The 18,563-nt window shown below is 30.1% G+C and overlaps 1 protein-coding gene across 1 annotated transcript; it reads right to left on the bottom strand.

Annotated features, from left to right (window-relative positions):
* Positions 1-282: 282 nt before the first annotated feature.
* Positions 283-15,327, bottom strand: LOC135952431 (sodium- and chloride-dependent glycine transporter 2-like). Its single transcript, XM_065502356.1, has 10 exons — positions 14,900-15,327; positions 8,682-8,816; positions 8,446-8,615; positions 8,249-8,337; positions 8,034-8,172; positions 7,561-7,888; positions 7,347-7,495; positions 1,121-1,249; positions 836-1,042; positions 283-645 (listed from the first exon to the last, which is right to left on the bottom strand). Exons 1-10 carry the CDS (start codon positions 15,060-15,062, stop codon positions 355-357), a joined length of 1,800 nt encoding a protein of 599 aa, XP_065358428.1. The 5' UTR covers positions 15,063-15,327; the 3' UTR covers positions 283-354.
* Positions 15,328-18,563: the final 3,236 nt, after the last annotated feature.

An 18,563-nucleotide genomic window follows, 5' to 3' on the forward strand; every position in this document is an offset into this window, starting at 1 on the left:
TATTTAAAAAATTAATATGGAATTCCAGCTGAATGTGTGCACTAACTGAACCGTGTATGTCAGAAATTTTGAATGATAGCTGAAGACAATTTAAAAGCAAACAGCTAGGAAAATTAGTATTTCGCCACTACCTGAAGGTTGAGCTTTCGTTTCCCGCCAGAGACTCTGGGTGTATCTAAACGCTTCGTAGTTGTGTTTGTCCCAAAAAAATTTGGGACTTTCATTATGAATTAAGTCCCCAATTTTAAAAATTAACTAAATCCCTAAATGTCGTTTTTTTAGAGCTATTCGGTTTGTTTTATTTATTCAAACTGTTTAAAATAATTTGGAAGTTTCCAAAAAAAACATAACTTATTATATTGACGATATATCATTGTCGGTAATCTCATTTAGTTGATGAGTTATATCCATATTACACATGGCTTCTTCATAATGCTGACGGTCCTCTTGTTCAACAGGATACCAATCGTTTGGAGTGCAACTGCGCTGGAAACGTGTCTTCAAAGAACCCATACTGTGGCGCATCGCATAGACAGCATAGATCGGTATTAAGAGCCATGGAATAACAATAAAGATTAAAGCGAAAACTGCAATTACTATATTGGTTGACAAGTGTTGGTAAAAGGCCGAAACAAAACCAAATAACTGAAAATAATGATTTAAAAGAATTTATTAATTATATTTAACCCTTAATTAAAACGTCTTAAACACTTCTCATTACACTTCTTCTATAATAGAATTGACAATTAAAGGCATTGCTGAAAGTAATTACATCACAAACTTATTTTGGAATAAAACTTTAACTTTTTTTAAAATTTTTTCCTTTAAAACTTACCAGAGCCATTAACATTCCCAAAGGTGCCACAAATCTGAGAATATTAATTTTCCATGTGGAAAAACGCTCATTTATCATAAATTCTATGTCACGTTGGAAACGTACACGTCCATAAATCCATAATACAATCAAGAGTAGTACTAAATTAATAAGTGTTTGTGTGATGTAAGTATCGGTCAAGAGAACCACGAAATATATAACGCCATGCTATTAGGAGAGAGATTCAAATTAGATATTAAAAGAGTTTATAAGGTTAAATTTAAAACGATTAAAGATCATACTTACATTTGAGGTGAAATATAAAGAAATGGCCGCTGTGGCGGCTATAACACCCATGCAGACTTCTGTTTTACGTTCTCTCAAGGCCGCAAACTCATCGAAAATGGTGGTCAATATTGTATATAGTTGTGTGGTCTGGAAGATGATTAACATATAACAAGTAAGAGTACTATATTCGGCCGTGCCGAATCTTAAATAACCTCCACCTAAATATGATGGTTTAAAAACTGAAATAATATAACAATTGTTAGAAAGACTAGTTTACGCAGAAAATATTTTATTTCAAATGTACAAAAAATTCTACCTAATTCAGCAATTTATAATTAAATTCCTATTAGAACGTATGAAATTTAACAATTTATATACTTAATAATTAGTTAATACGTTTGGATGAACAGTTTTCCCTTTTAACTCTAATGAAGAAACAGAGTATAAACAAGTAAGAGTACTATATTCGGTCATGCCGAATCTTTAATACCCTCCACCTAAATATGATGGTATAACAACTGAAATAATATAACAATTGTTAGAAAGACTAGTTTACGTAGAAGATATTTTATTTCAAATGTAAAAAAAATTGTATCTAATTCAGCAATTTATAACTGAAATTCCTATTAGAACGTAAGAAATTTAACAATTTATATACTTACGGCCGTATCTATAACGAAAAATTAGCCACTGTGTATACATCGCACACAACGATCTGCTAACTAGCAGACCGATTAAGCTTAGCAGAAAGTTAGCAAAGAGTTTATTTATAATGCACTTTTGTCTGTCAATAATTTATATGAAAATCAACTCTGAAAAGTGTGATGTATTGCCAACTATTTAAAAAAAAAATGAAAAAAATCAACTCTGATGTATTTCTTGACATTTATATTTAACTTGTTTCCCTCAAATTTTGAAATTTGAATGTCAATTTTTTTTGACCGACGTTGGGTTTCACCTCTTAAGAACTCTAAGAGCTAGTTTCTGGGATAGAGATAATCTACATTCTTCGCTTAAACCTAAATTAAACTAAAAATTGTGTTTCTCACTTATTGTTTATATGCTATATAATGTAGGTTTAACTGAGCATCATTGGTGAGTTAAACCTAAGTATATAAACAATTCAGCACAGCAGCTCTTTGTTTTTATTTGCTTTATTAACATCAATATAATTTTTAATATACATTTTATATACTTTTATGTCGCTTTTTCTTTTAGAAGTTAAAATTTACAAAAAAAAGTTATGTAACGCGGTTGCTTTTTCTTATAAAATGTATAGTATTGCCATATGTATATGAAAAAATTTGAAGAATAAACATGTGATTTGACTGAAAAGTATGGCAATGCTAACAAAATTAATCCACTAGTGAGAAACACAATCATTGGTTAAATTCCGGCAAAATATGTTTCAGGATTAATATAACAGCGTGTTAAGCTGAGTTTAACTGACAAGTAAGAAACTAGCTCTAAATTGTCTAATTGGTCAAGAGTTTGCATCATTTTTAAATAATTTAATTTAATTTTTTCCCACACAAAACTTTTATATGTTTATTTACAAATTTACTTTGACACAAAACAGCTGTTGATTAAAGACTTAGCAAGTCTTTGATCGCTCGTTAACATGCGTTTAGCGAGTGGATAAGAAATACATTATAAATAACTTGTATGTTAAATCCATGCTAAATTTTGGTTATAAATACGGCTGTTAATAATTAGTTTATACGTTTGGATCAACATGTTTCCCTTTTAACCTCAAGTAAAGACACAGAGTATAAAAAGGGTATACAAATATATTTAGACAAATTTCAAAATATTTGGTTGTGGGACTTATATGGGAGCTATGACCTATTATGATTTGATTGTCATTAAATATTTTAACGTGATTTTTATGGACTTATATGGGTGCTGTGGCCAATTATGTACCGATGTTCAAAAAATTCAGTATTATGATTTTTGAATACAAATTACTGATCTGTGTACTATTTTGGTTTAATATATGGATGATATGACATATTATGGTCCTAAGTATTTGAGGGCTATTTTTGTTGAATTTCATATAAACAACGCTTGTTAAAGTGGACTTTATATGGGAGCTATGCCGAATTATGGACCAATATTTAAAAAATCTTGTAGTACGATTCTTGGATACAAATAGATAGATTTTCTTGGATATTTGTGCAGGTTAATGTGTTTTCCTGAAGTGGTTCTTATATGTAGGTTATGTCCAATTATGGGCCTATCATCATCAAATTTGGTACATCGATTTTTGTATATATTGAATAAATTTTTTTGAATTTCAACCTGATAACTATATTTGTAAGAAATTTATGAGGATTTTAGTGATTTTCGGGAGTGGACCAGTAGTAGTGATTTCTAAATAAAAACTACGGATGTGTGTGAAATTTTGTTTTGATATTGATATTTTTTAGATATTTATGTAGGTTATTGTGTTTTTCGGAAGTGGTCCTTATATGGGAACTATAACCAATTATAGGCCGATCTTCATAGACAACGATTTTGGTATATATGGGTATTATTTATGTCGAATTTCAACTTGATAGCGACATTTATAAGACATTTATGCTTATTTAAGAGATTTTCGGAAGTGTACTTTATATGGGGGCTATGGTCAAATATGGTCCGATCCACGAACAATTTTGTAATATGTTTTTTTTTAACACCAAACTTATTTTTGCTGAATTTTCTATGGATAGTGCTATTCTGTAGGCATTTATAGACCATAGAACCATATTTCGGGAAAAAATTTGTATGGGGGCTAGGAGAAATCATGGACCGATTCTTATAATTTTCACCATAGTTACTTCTTTTATCATAAAAGTAACGAGTGCAAAATTTTATGATATTAGCTGCAATATATTTACAAAAAATGTCCAAAAATATGTGAAAATTATAAATTTTTTTTGAGGTTGTCCCACATTTTAATTCATAACTTTGGTTTTACTGTACCGATTTCGCTGATTTTCAATATCAAACTGCTTAGAACAATAATAAACATGTTTCTTGAAAGTTTACCAATTTTCTTTGTCTATTTTGGACGTGAGCGTGTTTTACACAGACAGACATAAGGATCATAAGGATCAATAATATATATACTCTGTTGGGTCTCAGATGAATATTTCTCAATGTTGCACACGGAATGACAAACTTATATATACCCTCATTCACCACTTATGGTGGTGGAGGGTATAAAAAAGAAATATTTTATTTTTGAGTTTTTGAGGTTTTCTGTAGTGCTCGACGAGGAGATTTTATATGTATAAATTTCGAAATCGGAACACAAACAAAGAAACAGGATCGTTTTAATATACCCTGATGGCGCCCCTGATGGGCCCATGAGACCCAAATTCAAAACAACACCTCCTCTGTGCGCATGTGAAATTTCATTCAAACGGGACTTACCGTTTAGAAGTTACAGAATTATTTCCCTCTTTTTTTATATGCCACTGCACAGTGGGGCAGAATCGAATTTTTTTGGAAATAAATCTGGCATTTCTAAACGGCTGGTCCGATCGGGATAAAATTTGAATTGGGCGTAGCCAAGGAGTATTCGAGTTTAATTTATTAAAATGGGCCCTACAAATACAAAGTAGGGTACCTTCGACATGTAAAATTTTTAAACACGTGTCATTTTTTGTTTCCCATCCGATTTCAAAGAATTTTATATTTTTGGAAAGCGCTCGGCTAGATCTTTCGAGTCCATTCGGTCCAAAAGTGCGCCCTATATTTTTATAAAAGCGGACCAAGGTACGTCAAAATTTTAAAATTTCAATTTTGAAATGCCTATAACTAGGAAATTGTAAGAGATAAATATCACACGCAAGCAAGATCTAGCCGAGTGCTTTCCAAAAATATAAAATTCTTTGAAATCGGATGGGAAACAAAAAAATGGCACGTGTTTAAAAATTTTACATGTCGAAGGTACCCTACTTTGAGCCCCATAGCGCCGTCCTGGATTATTTGTAGGGCCCATTTTAATAACTTAAACTCGAATACTCCTTGGCTACATCCAACTCAAATTTTATCCCGATCGGACCAGCCGTTTAGAAATGCCAGATTTATTTCCAAAAAATTTCGATTCTGCCCCACTGTGCAATGTTTTGGAATTTAATTTGTTCATAATTACATAGTTGTACAATATTTATAATCTAATGTACATGCATTCGAAAAAGCTTTGAACAGTATACTTGGGATAAATATGGTTTCAATATGTTCAAATAAAAACATTTATATTAACAAATTTAATTTTTTTAATAAACCCTGTAGTGGGCTTGTGGAACTATTTTTAAGGAACTATTTTTAAGAATTGTTCCTAATATTTGCATTCCTATTAAAATTTTGATATAAATTTTAGTTTTAGAAAATTAATAAATATCGAGTGTTTATATTCAAATAGTGCTATAAGGAAAATCAACATTTTACAGGAGAGCGAAAAAACTGCTTTTTTTCGTTAACTATAAGAGTAATAACTAAAGTTTATTTAACAATATTATTTAAAAACGACGTCTAAATCCTTCATATATATGTTAAGTTTTTATTAATTCCTGATATTCGCGCTTATATGTTGATAGCACTTTGTACAAGTTGAAGATTTTTCGATTCTAACAGTGAAATAAGCAGATAGCACTATTTGAACAAAAATAAAAATGAGCTTTAATGTAAACTTTAAGGTTTTTATGTAAGTAATAGGGCTCATACACAACACCATCAATGATGTGCCATCAAGTGATTGTGCAATTAAGCTGGACACACACACTATACCAGCATGCTGGTAGAAAATAATTTTTTTACCAAAAATTGTGTGGAAAAGGTTGTAATGAATAACGATAAAATTTGTAATGCATTTATTATTGCTATTATCCTAAAACGAAAAAGGAGTAAAAAAACGCGTTTGGATGAAGAAATTGCTAGAAAACAAAGGAAAGTTAGGTTTTATTTAACTTGTATGAGCTAATTTTACAACACTCGATTCAATCATACTGGTACAATCAAAAAAATATCAAACTATTTTTGATAAAGCACCAGCAGCTGGTACAATCACACTACAAGCTCATAAACGGCCAAACAGCTGGCACAATCACTTGATTGCACATTCATGATGGTGAAGTGTATGGGCCCTATAACACGAGTTTTTAATATTTAATATTAGTTGAATAGGACATAGTTTTACATACGTGAAGAACTTCGTAGTTGTAAGAAAGTTTATACATAAAGCTAATCAGCTGTATGGAATTCATTTTGTTGGATGGTCGTTCTTGCCTGACTATACCATTTTACATGTTTATTATATTTTTTTGTTATATTTTTTCGAATGAAATTTTAAAATATAAAATTAAAAAATTAAATAATGCAAATTTAAAATATTATTTAACACTTAAGTAGCGAAGTTAGAAGAATGAAATTTTGACATGTGGTATTCAATATTTGGATCTATAACTCGCTATTTTTTAAAAAAAAATAGTTAAAGTGACTTAAAAACAGCAAAAATCTTATATTTTTTTAATATTTAAATTGAAACTCGTTTATTTTTGGATCCATAATTGATATTGCTCTGAAATCTTTTGTATATTATTAGTAATTTAATTGTCTAACTAACAAAAATCCATGAGTCCACTGTGTTCAAAAGGTACGACCTTTATTATTAAAAAAGCGGAAAAGGTATGGCAACATTTCAAAATTTAAATTTTGTAAAGCAAATAATTCGAAAATTATAAGAGATTAATAGGACACGTAAGTATGTTTTTCAAGACCGAGCGCTTTCCAAAAATATAAAAATCTTTGAAATGGCAGGTGTTTAAAAATTTTACATTTTACTTTGAGTCCCCATAGCGCCGCCCCTGGACAATTTGTAGTATCCATTTCAATAACTTAAACTTCTTGTTTACGTCCACGTCAAATTTTATACCGATTGGACCAGCTGTTTAGAAATGCAGGATTTATTTAAAAAAAAATTAGATTCAGCCCCACTGTGGATCATTACAGTGAGCGTGGCATCTCACATACCAAATAAATAATTATTTTAGAATATCTGGAGAAATGTAATTGTGAGAGTCTTCAAATTTATTTTCATGCCAGTGTCCGCTGTCAAGCTAAAAATGAAGGTGAACGGAGCAGTGGAAAATATTTACTAAAATTTAGTCTCTGATTTACATGTGCAGATAGTGGACAGCGTATTATTGTTATCGTTCAGTATGATATAAATGAGAAAATTCGAATAATAACTCACAATTAAAAGCATGCCAGACAAAAATAGCATAAAATAATATAATATTGTCCAAAAGTTGGGCCACTCCATATGAGTCATTACACTAGCTGGCGATAAATATAAAACCCAAAGATATTCCGCATCCGAAAAGTAATTGTAATTTGTTAATTCTGGAAATTTAAATTATACACATGTGAAGATGCGAAATTATTTAATTAACATTTCGAAAACATACCACTAAAATATTGTTCCGTTAAATTGGCCAACAAGTCCAAACCAATAAGTATAACCATCTGCCCGAGACCAATGAACCAACTCTGTTTTATAATATTCGTTGTAAATTTATTAAAACTGGACAGTGTTATGAAGAGACCCCAGCCGGGTCCAAAAGCGGTTAGTCCATAAATAGGTATGGAGGCAAGACCATTTGTAATATCTGACCAAGTAAGTGTGAAAAAACTGCCATAAACACCACCAGAGCCGGGTAAAAAGCTGAAGCGTATTATTAACAATACCAAAAGACCGAGTAATATCCAAACGGTGTAACGGATAATTTTACCGAACTGTAAGAGTAATATGGGGATTGATTGCTATTCATATAATTTACATATTTTAACTATAGCATTTCCATCAAATCGGTTATAAACGAACATGTTATTATAACAAAATATTGTTTCCCAATAAGTTTTAAATTGAAATCACACTTACACTCTCCGGATTGAAGAATTTATAAAAAATTATAATCGCAATGGTCCACACTGTAATGGCACATAAAACTAATTGCCACGACATGGAGAACTTTGCAACACTTTCGTATTTAAATAGATTTATGTCATTAAAAAGAGTTCTGTAAATGCAATAAAGTTAAAAAGAAAATCATATTAGCTAAAGGGAAAGAAAATTTAAAAAAAACTGAAACTTACTTAAAATACAACACTGAGGGTAAATGATGTTCATCATATAAGTACTTATGCGAATAGTATGTCTCGTTTTGTACATACAAATTACAAACCTAGAAATATGGAAAAGAATTAGATCAATACGAAATTTAATTATTTATAAAAAGTTTAATAATCTTATTACATAAAAATATTAATTAAGATTATTACATATATATTACATTTATCTTCTCCCATTCCATTAATATATGGGTCCATTTCTTCAAACCTTCACAGCCCCAAGGCAATGTTGGTTCCAAGGAGGCAAACATGTAGACCAGCGGTACCATGGCAAAAATACTATAAAAGGAAAGTACACAAATATTTAGGGCCAGCGAAACGTAACCAATACCTGGAATGAAAAATTTAAAACGTTTAAGTTTAGAAACAATTATTTTTTTACACTTTAGAAATAAACCTTTAAAGAGCGGCGTTAATCGAAATGCTGAGATGTATCCACTGCTGGAAAATTGACCCAAAAATGATTGCATCACAATAAATGGTATTATATAGATAAATAAACTAATTAAATAGGCGGGCACATAGGAAATAACTGAAATAGAAACATATTAGCTACTTAATTGAGAAATATGTATTTGAAAAACTTTTCAAATCAATTAAAATTTTTGTTGATTTCCTTCAAAATGATAATAAATATAATTAGACTGAAATGAAATATTTTAATTAATATAAAATGTAATTAAGATGGATATATTAATTGGGAGATTTATGTTTATCTATATAAATAAAAATCAAACGTCGGACGTGATGAGCGATGAAATTTACAACGAGGCGCTTGATGATGTCGATCAAGGTATTATCCGATGCACGACGCATTTCATCAAGAGTTTCAAGCGTTTCACTGTTGAATCGACAACAAAAATATGCGTACGACACTCTTATGAAAGTTGTGAAATATGGAACTGGAGGGATTTTTTTTGAACGCTCTCGGTGGAACTGGAAAAGCTTTTTTGATCACTTGCACATGCTTCATCAAGATTTGCAGATACGTTTTTGGAAGTCTTTCTAACTGCTCATTCAGCACTCAAGTTGCTTTTGAATATTCAAATCAATGAAAATCCAAGAACAGTGCGATGGCAAAAGTTTTGCAGCAAAGAAAAATGAACGTTTTTGCTAAGTGTACAATGAAAGTGATTGCAATATCAACGCCAGCCGATGAACTGAATGTATGTTTGAAATTGTTCGTTTTGTAGAAACACGTCAAGAAACTCAAATTAACTGTGAACATGCGTGTCGAGCTGCAGAACGATCAATCTGGAGAAGTATTTTCCAAACAATTGCTTGACATTGGCAACGGCAAAATTCCGGTTGAGATTTCGAACGACAGGTATTGCAACATGTGACCGAGCATTGTCAAGATGGAATATAACTGGTTCACATAACACAGTGCAAAAAACACACGGTCATGTCAGTATAGGTTCGACTCTACTACCAAAGGATAGTAAATCAATGACGATTTTGGTGACCAATTTTTTTTATGGACCTCCAAAGATTCTGAATTTCAGTGGGCCCTTAAAAAAGGGTGTCATTTGTTTATGGCCAACAGCTAATTCAGACAGATACATATATGGCAATAATTTAACTAAGAGTGCACCAAACAAATTTCATTTAAATTTTTATCCAAAAAAATAACTTTTTCGTGTCCTTTTTTTGAAAAAAAGTAGGAAGTACTTTTTTCACATTTTTAGAATAACTTATAGAGACGACAAATTTTTCACTAATAATATTTAGCGAAGTTGTAGTTATGGTAAAGTTGCACCCTATATAGCTCACAAAAATCATTTTGTACCTTAAAAATGGTTGGTTTTTACTAGTTTACAAAGATGTTTTGTAAAAAAAAATATGATCAAGTGCACACTTTTCTATTGTGCTGCAATATCGAATAATGGGCAAATCATTATCAGTATGATCCGGGCCCATCAGGTTACCAAATCTTGATCACGCAAGACCGGCATTATTCAATATATGAGCTTCTGAAGAGTAAATACAAGCTTTTTTTTAAAAAAAATATCTTACGCTTTATTTAAGTGAAGATAATTTATAGGCGACACATTTGGGCAATTCACAAGGTCTCTTATCATGTCATAATGTTATAATATTTCACAATGGTTTAAAAATGTTGTTATTGCATTTCCAGCAGAGACCTGCGCCGAACGCCTAAGAGTCGGTTAATCCGTGTCGCCGAGCCATAAAATATTCAGACAATATGACTCATAAGAGACCTTGTGAATTGACCAATTGTTACGAAACAAGAGAAGATTCTTTGCTTTTCAGAAGCATTACCGCAAAGTTAAATTTGTTACTGTTTGTTTCTCTAGCATGAACAAACGTATTATGTGGTAGAATTAAGACCAGTTTCGTCTGCATAGCAAATAACATCAGGAGTTAAATTGTGTTCAATTACATACAATTTTTTTTATATTTTTTTTGAAGGTCTCCTATAAATCTCCTGATTCTTTAAGAAGTCTTACACCGTATCTGTTTTTGACTGTAGATTGTCGTATACGGCATTATAAAGACCTTGTGTATTTATATGGCTTTGGTTTTTCAATGCAATTCCATTAACTGGAATGTGTTTTATTCTTTGGACGAGAAACCAACAATAAAGGTACTTTCCTGTCAGGAGATGCTCATTATTCTCTAGAAAAATTTAGATTCGTTATACCAGACATTCATGTCGCTTAAAAAGAAATTAAGTCTTAATTATTTGTAAAGTGTTTTCAATTTATTTATTTACCAAAGTGAAAACTATTTTTGTTCATATTTTCGATATAGCGTATTATTGTTGCATAGTGTTATTTATTTTCAAGTATTTCGCGATAACCTTGAATTTGCGGCTTTGGAATCCCACTAAATTGATAATAAATAAATATTTATTCATAATTAATTGGGCCCGATGCTGTCATTGTCATTGTTATTTTATTTACATTTTACTTCCTAATATATAATACAAATGTATTTGTGCCATCAAAGTAAAATTAGTAAAAAAAAACTAAAATACTAATTACGTGGTCATTATTTACAAAAAAGGCATTTAATAAAAAAGTACAGATTTAACCCATTAAACATAAATTTCCATTTTTACCCCTCATTTTACCCACAGAAAAGATGAAATTTTTAAATGTTCTTTTATAATATAACTAGCTGACCCGGTGCGCTTCGCCACCCCAATTAGAAGAAAGAAATAGTACTATCAAGTCTCACTTTGCGAATCTAATTGAAAATATCTAATTCATATTTCTGGGCCCATTATTATAGAAAATGCAAAATGTGTTTATTATTATAAAATATTCAAAAAGTACCATTGCAATAAGGAAATAGTATCATTGATTATCACTTTTAAATTCGCATTCACTAAACCATAACCCGTCAAGTTTGAATTTTAGATTTATATATCATTTCCTATATTATCAACTAATTTTGTCGCTATAATACATAATATTTAATAAATTATCACAAAACCGAAACCGCGGTTTTGAAATTCTTCGATTTTTTGGAAACTCTAGGTCCATTATTATAGAAAATTCAAAAAAGTACCCATGAGAATAAGGAAAAAGTATCACGAAGTATGCCCATGAATTTTCACTCAATTGGGACCAATACGCCTAATTTCATATTTCTATGTCCACTATTACAAAAAATTAAAAAAGTACCATTAGAATATGTATATAAAAAGTACCAAAAATCCCCCACTTGTGGTTTCACACTCAGTTTATATAAGTTTAATTTCAAATTACAAAAAGTACCATTCAAATAAAGAAAAAGTACTAAAAAGTCTATTGTTATAGAAAATTCAAAAAAGTACCATTAGAAATAAAAAAATTACCAAAAAGTCTCCCCCTATAATTCTCCCTCACTCAGGACCATATACGCTTAATTTCATATTTTTATGTACATTATTACAGAAAATTCAAAAATTACCATTAGAATATAGAAAAAGTACCAAAAAGCAGCCACTTGTGGATTCCCACTCACTCGGGTCCATATAAGCTTTATTGCATGTTTCTAAGTTCATTGGTGAAGAAATTACAAAAAGTACCATTAGAATAAAGAAAAAGTACCAAAAAGTCTCCTCCTAGAATTCTAACTCACTTAGGACCATGTATGCTTAATTTCATGTTTTTAAGTTCATTGCTATAGAAAATTAAAAAAAGTACCATTAGAATAAACAAAAAGTACCATGAGGTATCCGCTTGAATTTTCAATCACTTAGGACCATATACGCTTAATTTCATATTTCTAGGTCCATTATATTATAGAAAATTCAAAAAGTACCATAAGAATATAGAAAAGGTACCAAAAAGCACCCACTTGTAGTTTCCCACTCACTCGGTTCCATACAAGCTTTATTTCATGTTTCTAGTTTATATATATATATATATATATATATATATATATATCTAATATATAAAAATCTCGTGTCACAATGTTAGTGTTTGAACTCCTCCGAAACGGCTCAACCGATTATTATGAAATTTTGTATGTATGTTTGGTAGGTATGAGAATAGGTCGTAAAGTATATTTCATACCGCTAGGTCATTAGGGTGACTCTATCCAGAATTTATTTTTACCATTTTTTGGCCAAAAGCTTTTTTTTCGCATTTTATTTATTTGGCATTAAAAAATACATATAACCCCAAATTTACATCAACCGACCCTCACCCACCCGTTTTAGTATTTTGTATGAGCAATATCAAAATATCAATATTTAACTATTTTTATGAAATTTTGTATATATTTTTGGTAGGTACGACAATATTATATATCATACCGCTGGGACATTATGATGTCCCTATCCACCCATTTTTTAAAATATTTTTCGCCAAAAAATTTTGTTTGTATTTCTCTTCATTTGGCATCAAAAATACCTATAATGCCAACTTCACTTAGAATACATTCGCTATTTTTTATTTAACAAAAAAATATACACTAGAAATAATGTTTATGGCAGAACAACGTTTGCCGGATCAGCTAGTATATATATATATATATATATATATGGTAAGAGAGCTATGCGGACAAAGTTTGAAGAACATTGCAATTATTACATTGTATGAGAGGTGACTCACCTCCTTTTTCGACCCCTCCCATTTTGATTCCCCAGATATTCGAAATCAATATTTACTCTGTATGGGAGATGCTACGCCTTCTAATCTAATTCCGTTAAATATAAAAAAATTAAAAAAATCATTCGAAAAATTTTTTTTCCAAAAAATTAAAAAAAAACAACTTTGGAAAAACAAATAAATTTTGTTTACCTACAAATATTTAAAACTTTTATTTTGAAGTATAATTTGGTGAAGGGTATATAAGTTTCGGCACAGCCGAATATAGCTCGCTTACTTGTTATACCCTTCACCATGAGTGGCAAGGGTATATATAAGTTTGTCATTCCGTTTGTAATTTCCACATTTTTCATTTGCGACCCCACAAAGTATATATATTCTGAATCGTTATAGATAGCGGAGTCGATATAGCCATTTCCGTCTGTCCGTCTGTGTGTTGAAATCAACTCTCTGAAGCTCCCAAATAACTTACATACACGAATGGTATATCAATATCTCCGAAATTCTTCCGGCTCTGTTGCGAGAAAATCGGTCCACAAATGGCTGAGATATAAGGAAAAAACCAGGACAACCTCGATGGATTACTGAATCATTAATATAGACAATATGGATATCTTATGATAGTAAGTTGGACCTACAATGCGTCAAAATCGGAAAAAATATTTTTTAACCCGAATTTTTTTTTTCACCAAAATTTTTTTTCACTAAATATTAAAAAAAAAGTTTTAAAACTAAAAAAAAAATTTTTTTAAAATAAAAAAAGATTTAAAAATTTAAAAAAAAAATTTAAAATAATTTCGAAAAAACAACTGGAAAAAAATTTAAATTTTGTTTACCTAAAAATATTTAATATTTTTATTTTAAAGTATAATTTGGTGAAGGGTATATAAGATTCGGCACAGCCGAATATAGCTCTCTTACTTGTTTTAAAATTAGTTTTTTTCTTAAAAGAAAGCTTATGTCTTTTCCTTGAAGACCTTTTTATAATGATGTACTCGGTGTAGGGTATCATATGGTCAGGCTTGACCAACTATACTTTCTTACTTGTTTGTATTAAATTTCACTTTATATTAAAGCGGCAATATTTAGCTCACTTCAACAGATAATTTAGATGGCTGAAATTTCATATAGTGATGTAAAATTTTATCTAGTTTTAACCAATATCAATTATTATAAAAAAAACTTAATTCTTAAATTTCAATGAATCGCCACTTTGGACACATTTGAGTTCAATGTGTGTCGTATCAAAAACAATTTCGATTGCCATGTAAGATTAAATGGAAACAGATATTGAATATTTTTACATGTCACAGTGAAGGCAATTTTACAAAATGATCAAGAGTCTGAGGCAAGTAAATAAATGAATGAAAGACTTTGTGCTAAAAGTTGGTATAAAAAAGTTAATTAAAAAAAAATGGAAGGCAATTCATGTTATTTTGTGTCGAACTATTAGTTTGGACACAAGTTATTGTTCCCGACTAATTGTCCTTATATTAATTTACAGTTATTATCATCATTAACTTATTTGTATTTATTAGTTTTCACTTACCACTCGATTGCATTAAATAGTACCATGACAATGTAAAAACATCCAAACGAAAAGCCAAACCCAGACCAGCATATACAAAATCATACGGATTAGCCCAATAACCACGTTTTGTATCTGGTATAAAGGGACTGCGGCCACTTTCATAAGACGTTTCATACACCATTTTCAAGTCACTAATAAATTTATGGAAATCTTAACAAAATAGTTTTGTGTGAACTTGACATTGAATTTCAAAATTATGACCACGAAAATTAAGAAAACAAAAACATTTAATAATTAAATCCAATCTTTCGTACGCATGTATGAAAAATGTACGAGATGAATACTTGGGGAAAAAACACTAGTGAATATTATTTTTTTTATTCAAGAAAAATAATATTTTTTATTTTTTAGCTTTAATTTTAAATTACTTGTTGTAATTAGTAGAAATATTGACAAACAACTAAAAAGTAACGCTACATTTCGAATAAAATACAGACTTTTGCGTTGCAATTTGAATACTAATGGACACAACATACACACAGCCAATCAAACGGACACATTTTTTTTTAATTTGGCTCGTCTCTTTCTCTCGTTTAATAACACGGTGCTACGATGGAAAAAAACTTGGAAAACGATCCAGCGTGGGTTATAGGTCTTGCTGAGTACATAAAAAATTGTGTCTAAAAATTTCAGAAACACCCTCAAATTCAGAAGCTATTCTAAAAAAGCCGTTGTCAGTGATGTTCGCCAACTTATTGACCTGTAACTCAGTTCGTTTTTGTCCGACTTTAAGTTTTTTAACGGGTTTGGAAAGAAAACTGATTGCGCTTTAAAATGCATTTTTTGATACATTTGTAAGTTATAAATATTGTTTTTGTTAAGAATGTCTAAAAGAAAATCAAAATTTATCAACTTTTTTGATTTTAGTCGCTTTTCATTGCTTATTTTGATATGAAAGCTTATCAAAATTTATACAAGTTTATAAAGGCAATTTAGTTCTTAACAAAATTAAGTTTTAATTATTAAAATCGGATGAAAATTGTAAAAGTTATTGAACTTTACATTAACACCTTTTTTAATATTTTCTCCCCCAGCGCATATGAATAACAAACAAGTAAGAGAGCTATATTCGGCTGTGCCGAATCTTATATACCCTTCACCAAATTATACTTTAAAATAAATTGTTTTAAATATTTTTAGGTAAACAAAATTTAATTTTTTTTTTAATTGTTTTTCAAAATTTTTTTTTTTTTGAAATTGTTTTTTATTTTTTTTTTAAAAAAGTTTTTTTCAAATTTTTTTTTTCGGAAAAAAATAATGACAAAAAAAATTTTGTGATGAAAAAAAAATCGGGTCAAAAAATATTTTTCCCGATTTGACCCATTGTAGGTTCTACTTACTATAGCCTTATCTACATCGTTGCAATGGACTTATATCTATCATTAGATATCCATATTGTCTATATTAATGATATATAGATCAAAAAAAGGCCAAAAATCGAGGTTGTCCCGGTTTTTTGCTCATATCTCCGTTATTTATAGACGGATTTTGCTGATTTTAAATAGCAAACTTTTCGAAAGCATGTCTGACAGAATTATTGAAGATTTGGAAGATATCCCGAAGATATCAGGGGTCTTCAGAAAATTGATTTCAACAGACGGACATGGCTTAATCGACTCCGCTATCTATAAGGATCCAGAATATATATACTTTATAGGGTCGGAAATGAAAAATGTAGAAATTACAAACGGAATGACAAACTTATATATACCCTTCTCACGAAGGTGAAGGGTATAAAAACAAAAAAATGTACAAAAAAAATATTTGTAAAATTTTGAATTTACAAGGTAAATTTTTTCGAACATTTTTCGAAAAAGTTTAATAACTTTAACAAATGTAAACCCATTTTAAAGACTAATGTCTCATTTTTGTCTACATAAAATTGTCTTTAAAACACTTTGAAAAAAATTAGTTTTCATAGAAAAAAATTAAAATATCTATTGTTGAATTTGAAAAATTACGAAAAAAATTAAAAATAAAGCCAAACTTTTTATAAAAACTTACACAAGTTTTTGGAATATACATTTTATGAATACATTCTATGAAAGTCTAATTCATTGCCTATCCATATTTGTTTAAATTTTTGAAATCGGTCTAAAAATGTGTGAGTTAGAGGTACTAAAGTACTACGACCTACCCTAAAACAGTTTTTTCAAAATACCTCAACATTTTGAGGGTGTTTCAAAATCTTTGAAAACGGTTTTAATATGTCCTCACCTTGGCCTACAACCTCCATTAGGTCGCTTTTCAAGTTCTGACAAAAAGTGTCATTTTGTAGCAGAGTGTAATTAATTAGCTATTACCCGAAGTGCTTCGCTTACCTCATTATCTGCTAAATATCTATCAATATCTGTATATATAAACATTAATCTGTGTTTGTATGTTTGTATCTTCCCAGCAGTTTGAAAAGTGTCAATTGTAAACCTTACCTTAGTTAAATGGTTATCATTTGTATTACATTTCGCTAGCATATTCAGTAATAAACAATAGTTAGATATTTGTCTTGAATATTTGAAAATAAATTTGAAAAAAATAAAATCCTCCAAAACAGCCTGGTGTTTTTTTTTATTATTTTATCGTTGGATATTTTATTTTTTACCCATACATGCATACAAATTTAATGTCTCTATTTGGGTTGAAAATTAAAATAATTCGACGTGGCGGAACTAATCCAGTCTAGTTCAGACTAAACCACTGAACCGATTTACTTGAAATTTTCCATTAAATGGAATGATCATAAAATTGTATACATAACCCAAATCTCAAATTTTACATTTTGAATTTTTTTTTACCGATATTTCAAAACATTACGAAAATTGTTTTCGATTCTAATAAACGCTCATTCCGTTTGTAGCAAATATTGGTCCAATATCCAATAGATTCTTAGGCGATCTAGCTATGACCGACCATCTGTATGTCTGTTGAAAACATGAGAGGGCCCAAACAAAACCAGATAGGTGGCTAAAAATTTCCACAAATACTTTGTGTTGATAAGGTTTTTTTGGGTATTGAATGTGGTTAAAATCGGTATAAATATGCTCCGGAATACTATTTGAGCAGTCATAAATATGTTGATTATGCAACAATCCTGATAAAATTTTGCACAAATTATTACTAGTACTCTGAAATTATATTGTAAAGTATGTCGAAAATCGGGCAACAATTGTCCCTTGTCCCCATACAATGTTCCCTTCAGAAAATGACTTGAATGTTCATAGTTATAATAATTAATATCATGACTGGACAAGTTCAATATGAACCTAAATCTTTCTACCAAATTTTATGAGGATCGCACAGTGGTATAGAAAAAAAGAGAGAAATAAATCTGTAACTTTTAAACGGCTAGTCCGATGGAATGAAGCAAGAAAAAAGCAAGCAAGAGTTTTTTCGAGTTTAAGTTTTGAACTTGGACTTCATTGGTCTACAAGGAGCGCGGCTAGGGGCCCCCAAAGTAGGACACCGAGGTAGCTATCAATTATCTCTTATAGCTTAGGAGATATTCACATTTGAAAATTAAATTTTTAAAATTTTTACCCACCCTACTCCATTTTTTCTTATTGGAATGCCAACACTATTTTCAATTATGCACCGTGTTTTTTTTTTGTGGCAACGTCCGTAACCA

Source organism: Calliphora vicina, chromosome 2 (assembly GCF_958450345.1).
Source record: "Calliphora vicina chromosome 2, idCalVici1.1, whole genome shotgun sequence".
In the NCBI taxonomy this organism is placed as follows: Eukaryota; Metazoa; Arthropoda; class Insecta; order Diptera; family Calliphoridae; genus Calliphora; species Calliphora vicina.

Bases quoted from the DNA above. Each gene is read 5' to 3' on its own strand.
- LOC135952431 (XM_065502356.1), bottom strand. From the start codon at position 15,062: ATGGTGTATGAAACGTCTTATGAAAGTGGCCGCAGTCCCTTTATACCA. The intron at 7,889-8,033 runs GTAAGTGTGATT...TTACTCTTACAG, and splicing joins AATTCTTCAATCCGGAGAGT to TTCGGTAAAATTATCCGTTA. The intron at 1,043-1,120 runs GTAAGTATGATC...CTCTCCTAATAG, and splicing joins CTTTATATTTCACCTCAAAT to CATGGCGTTATATATTTCGT.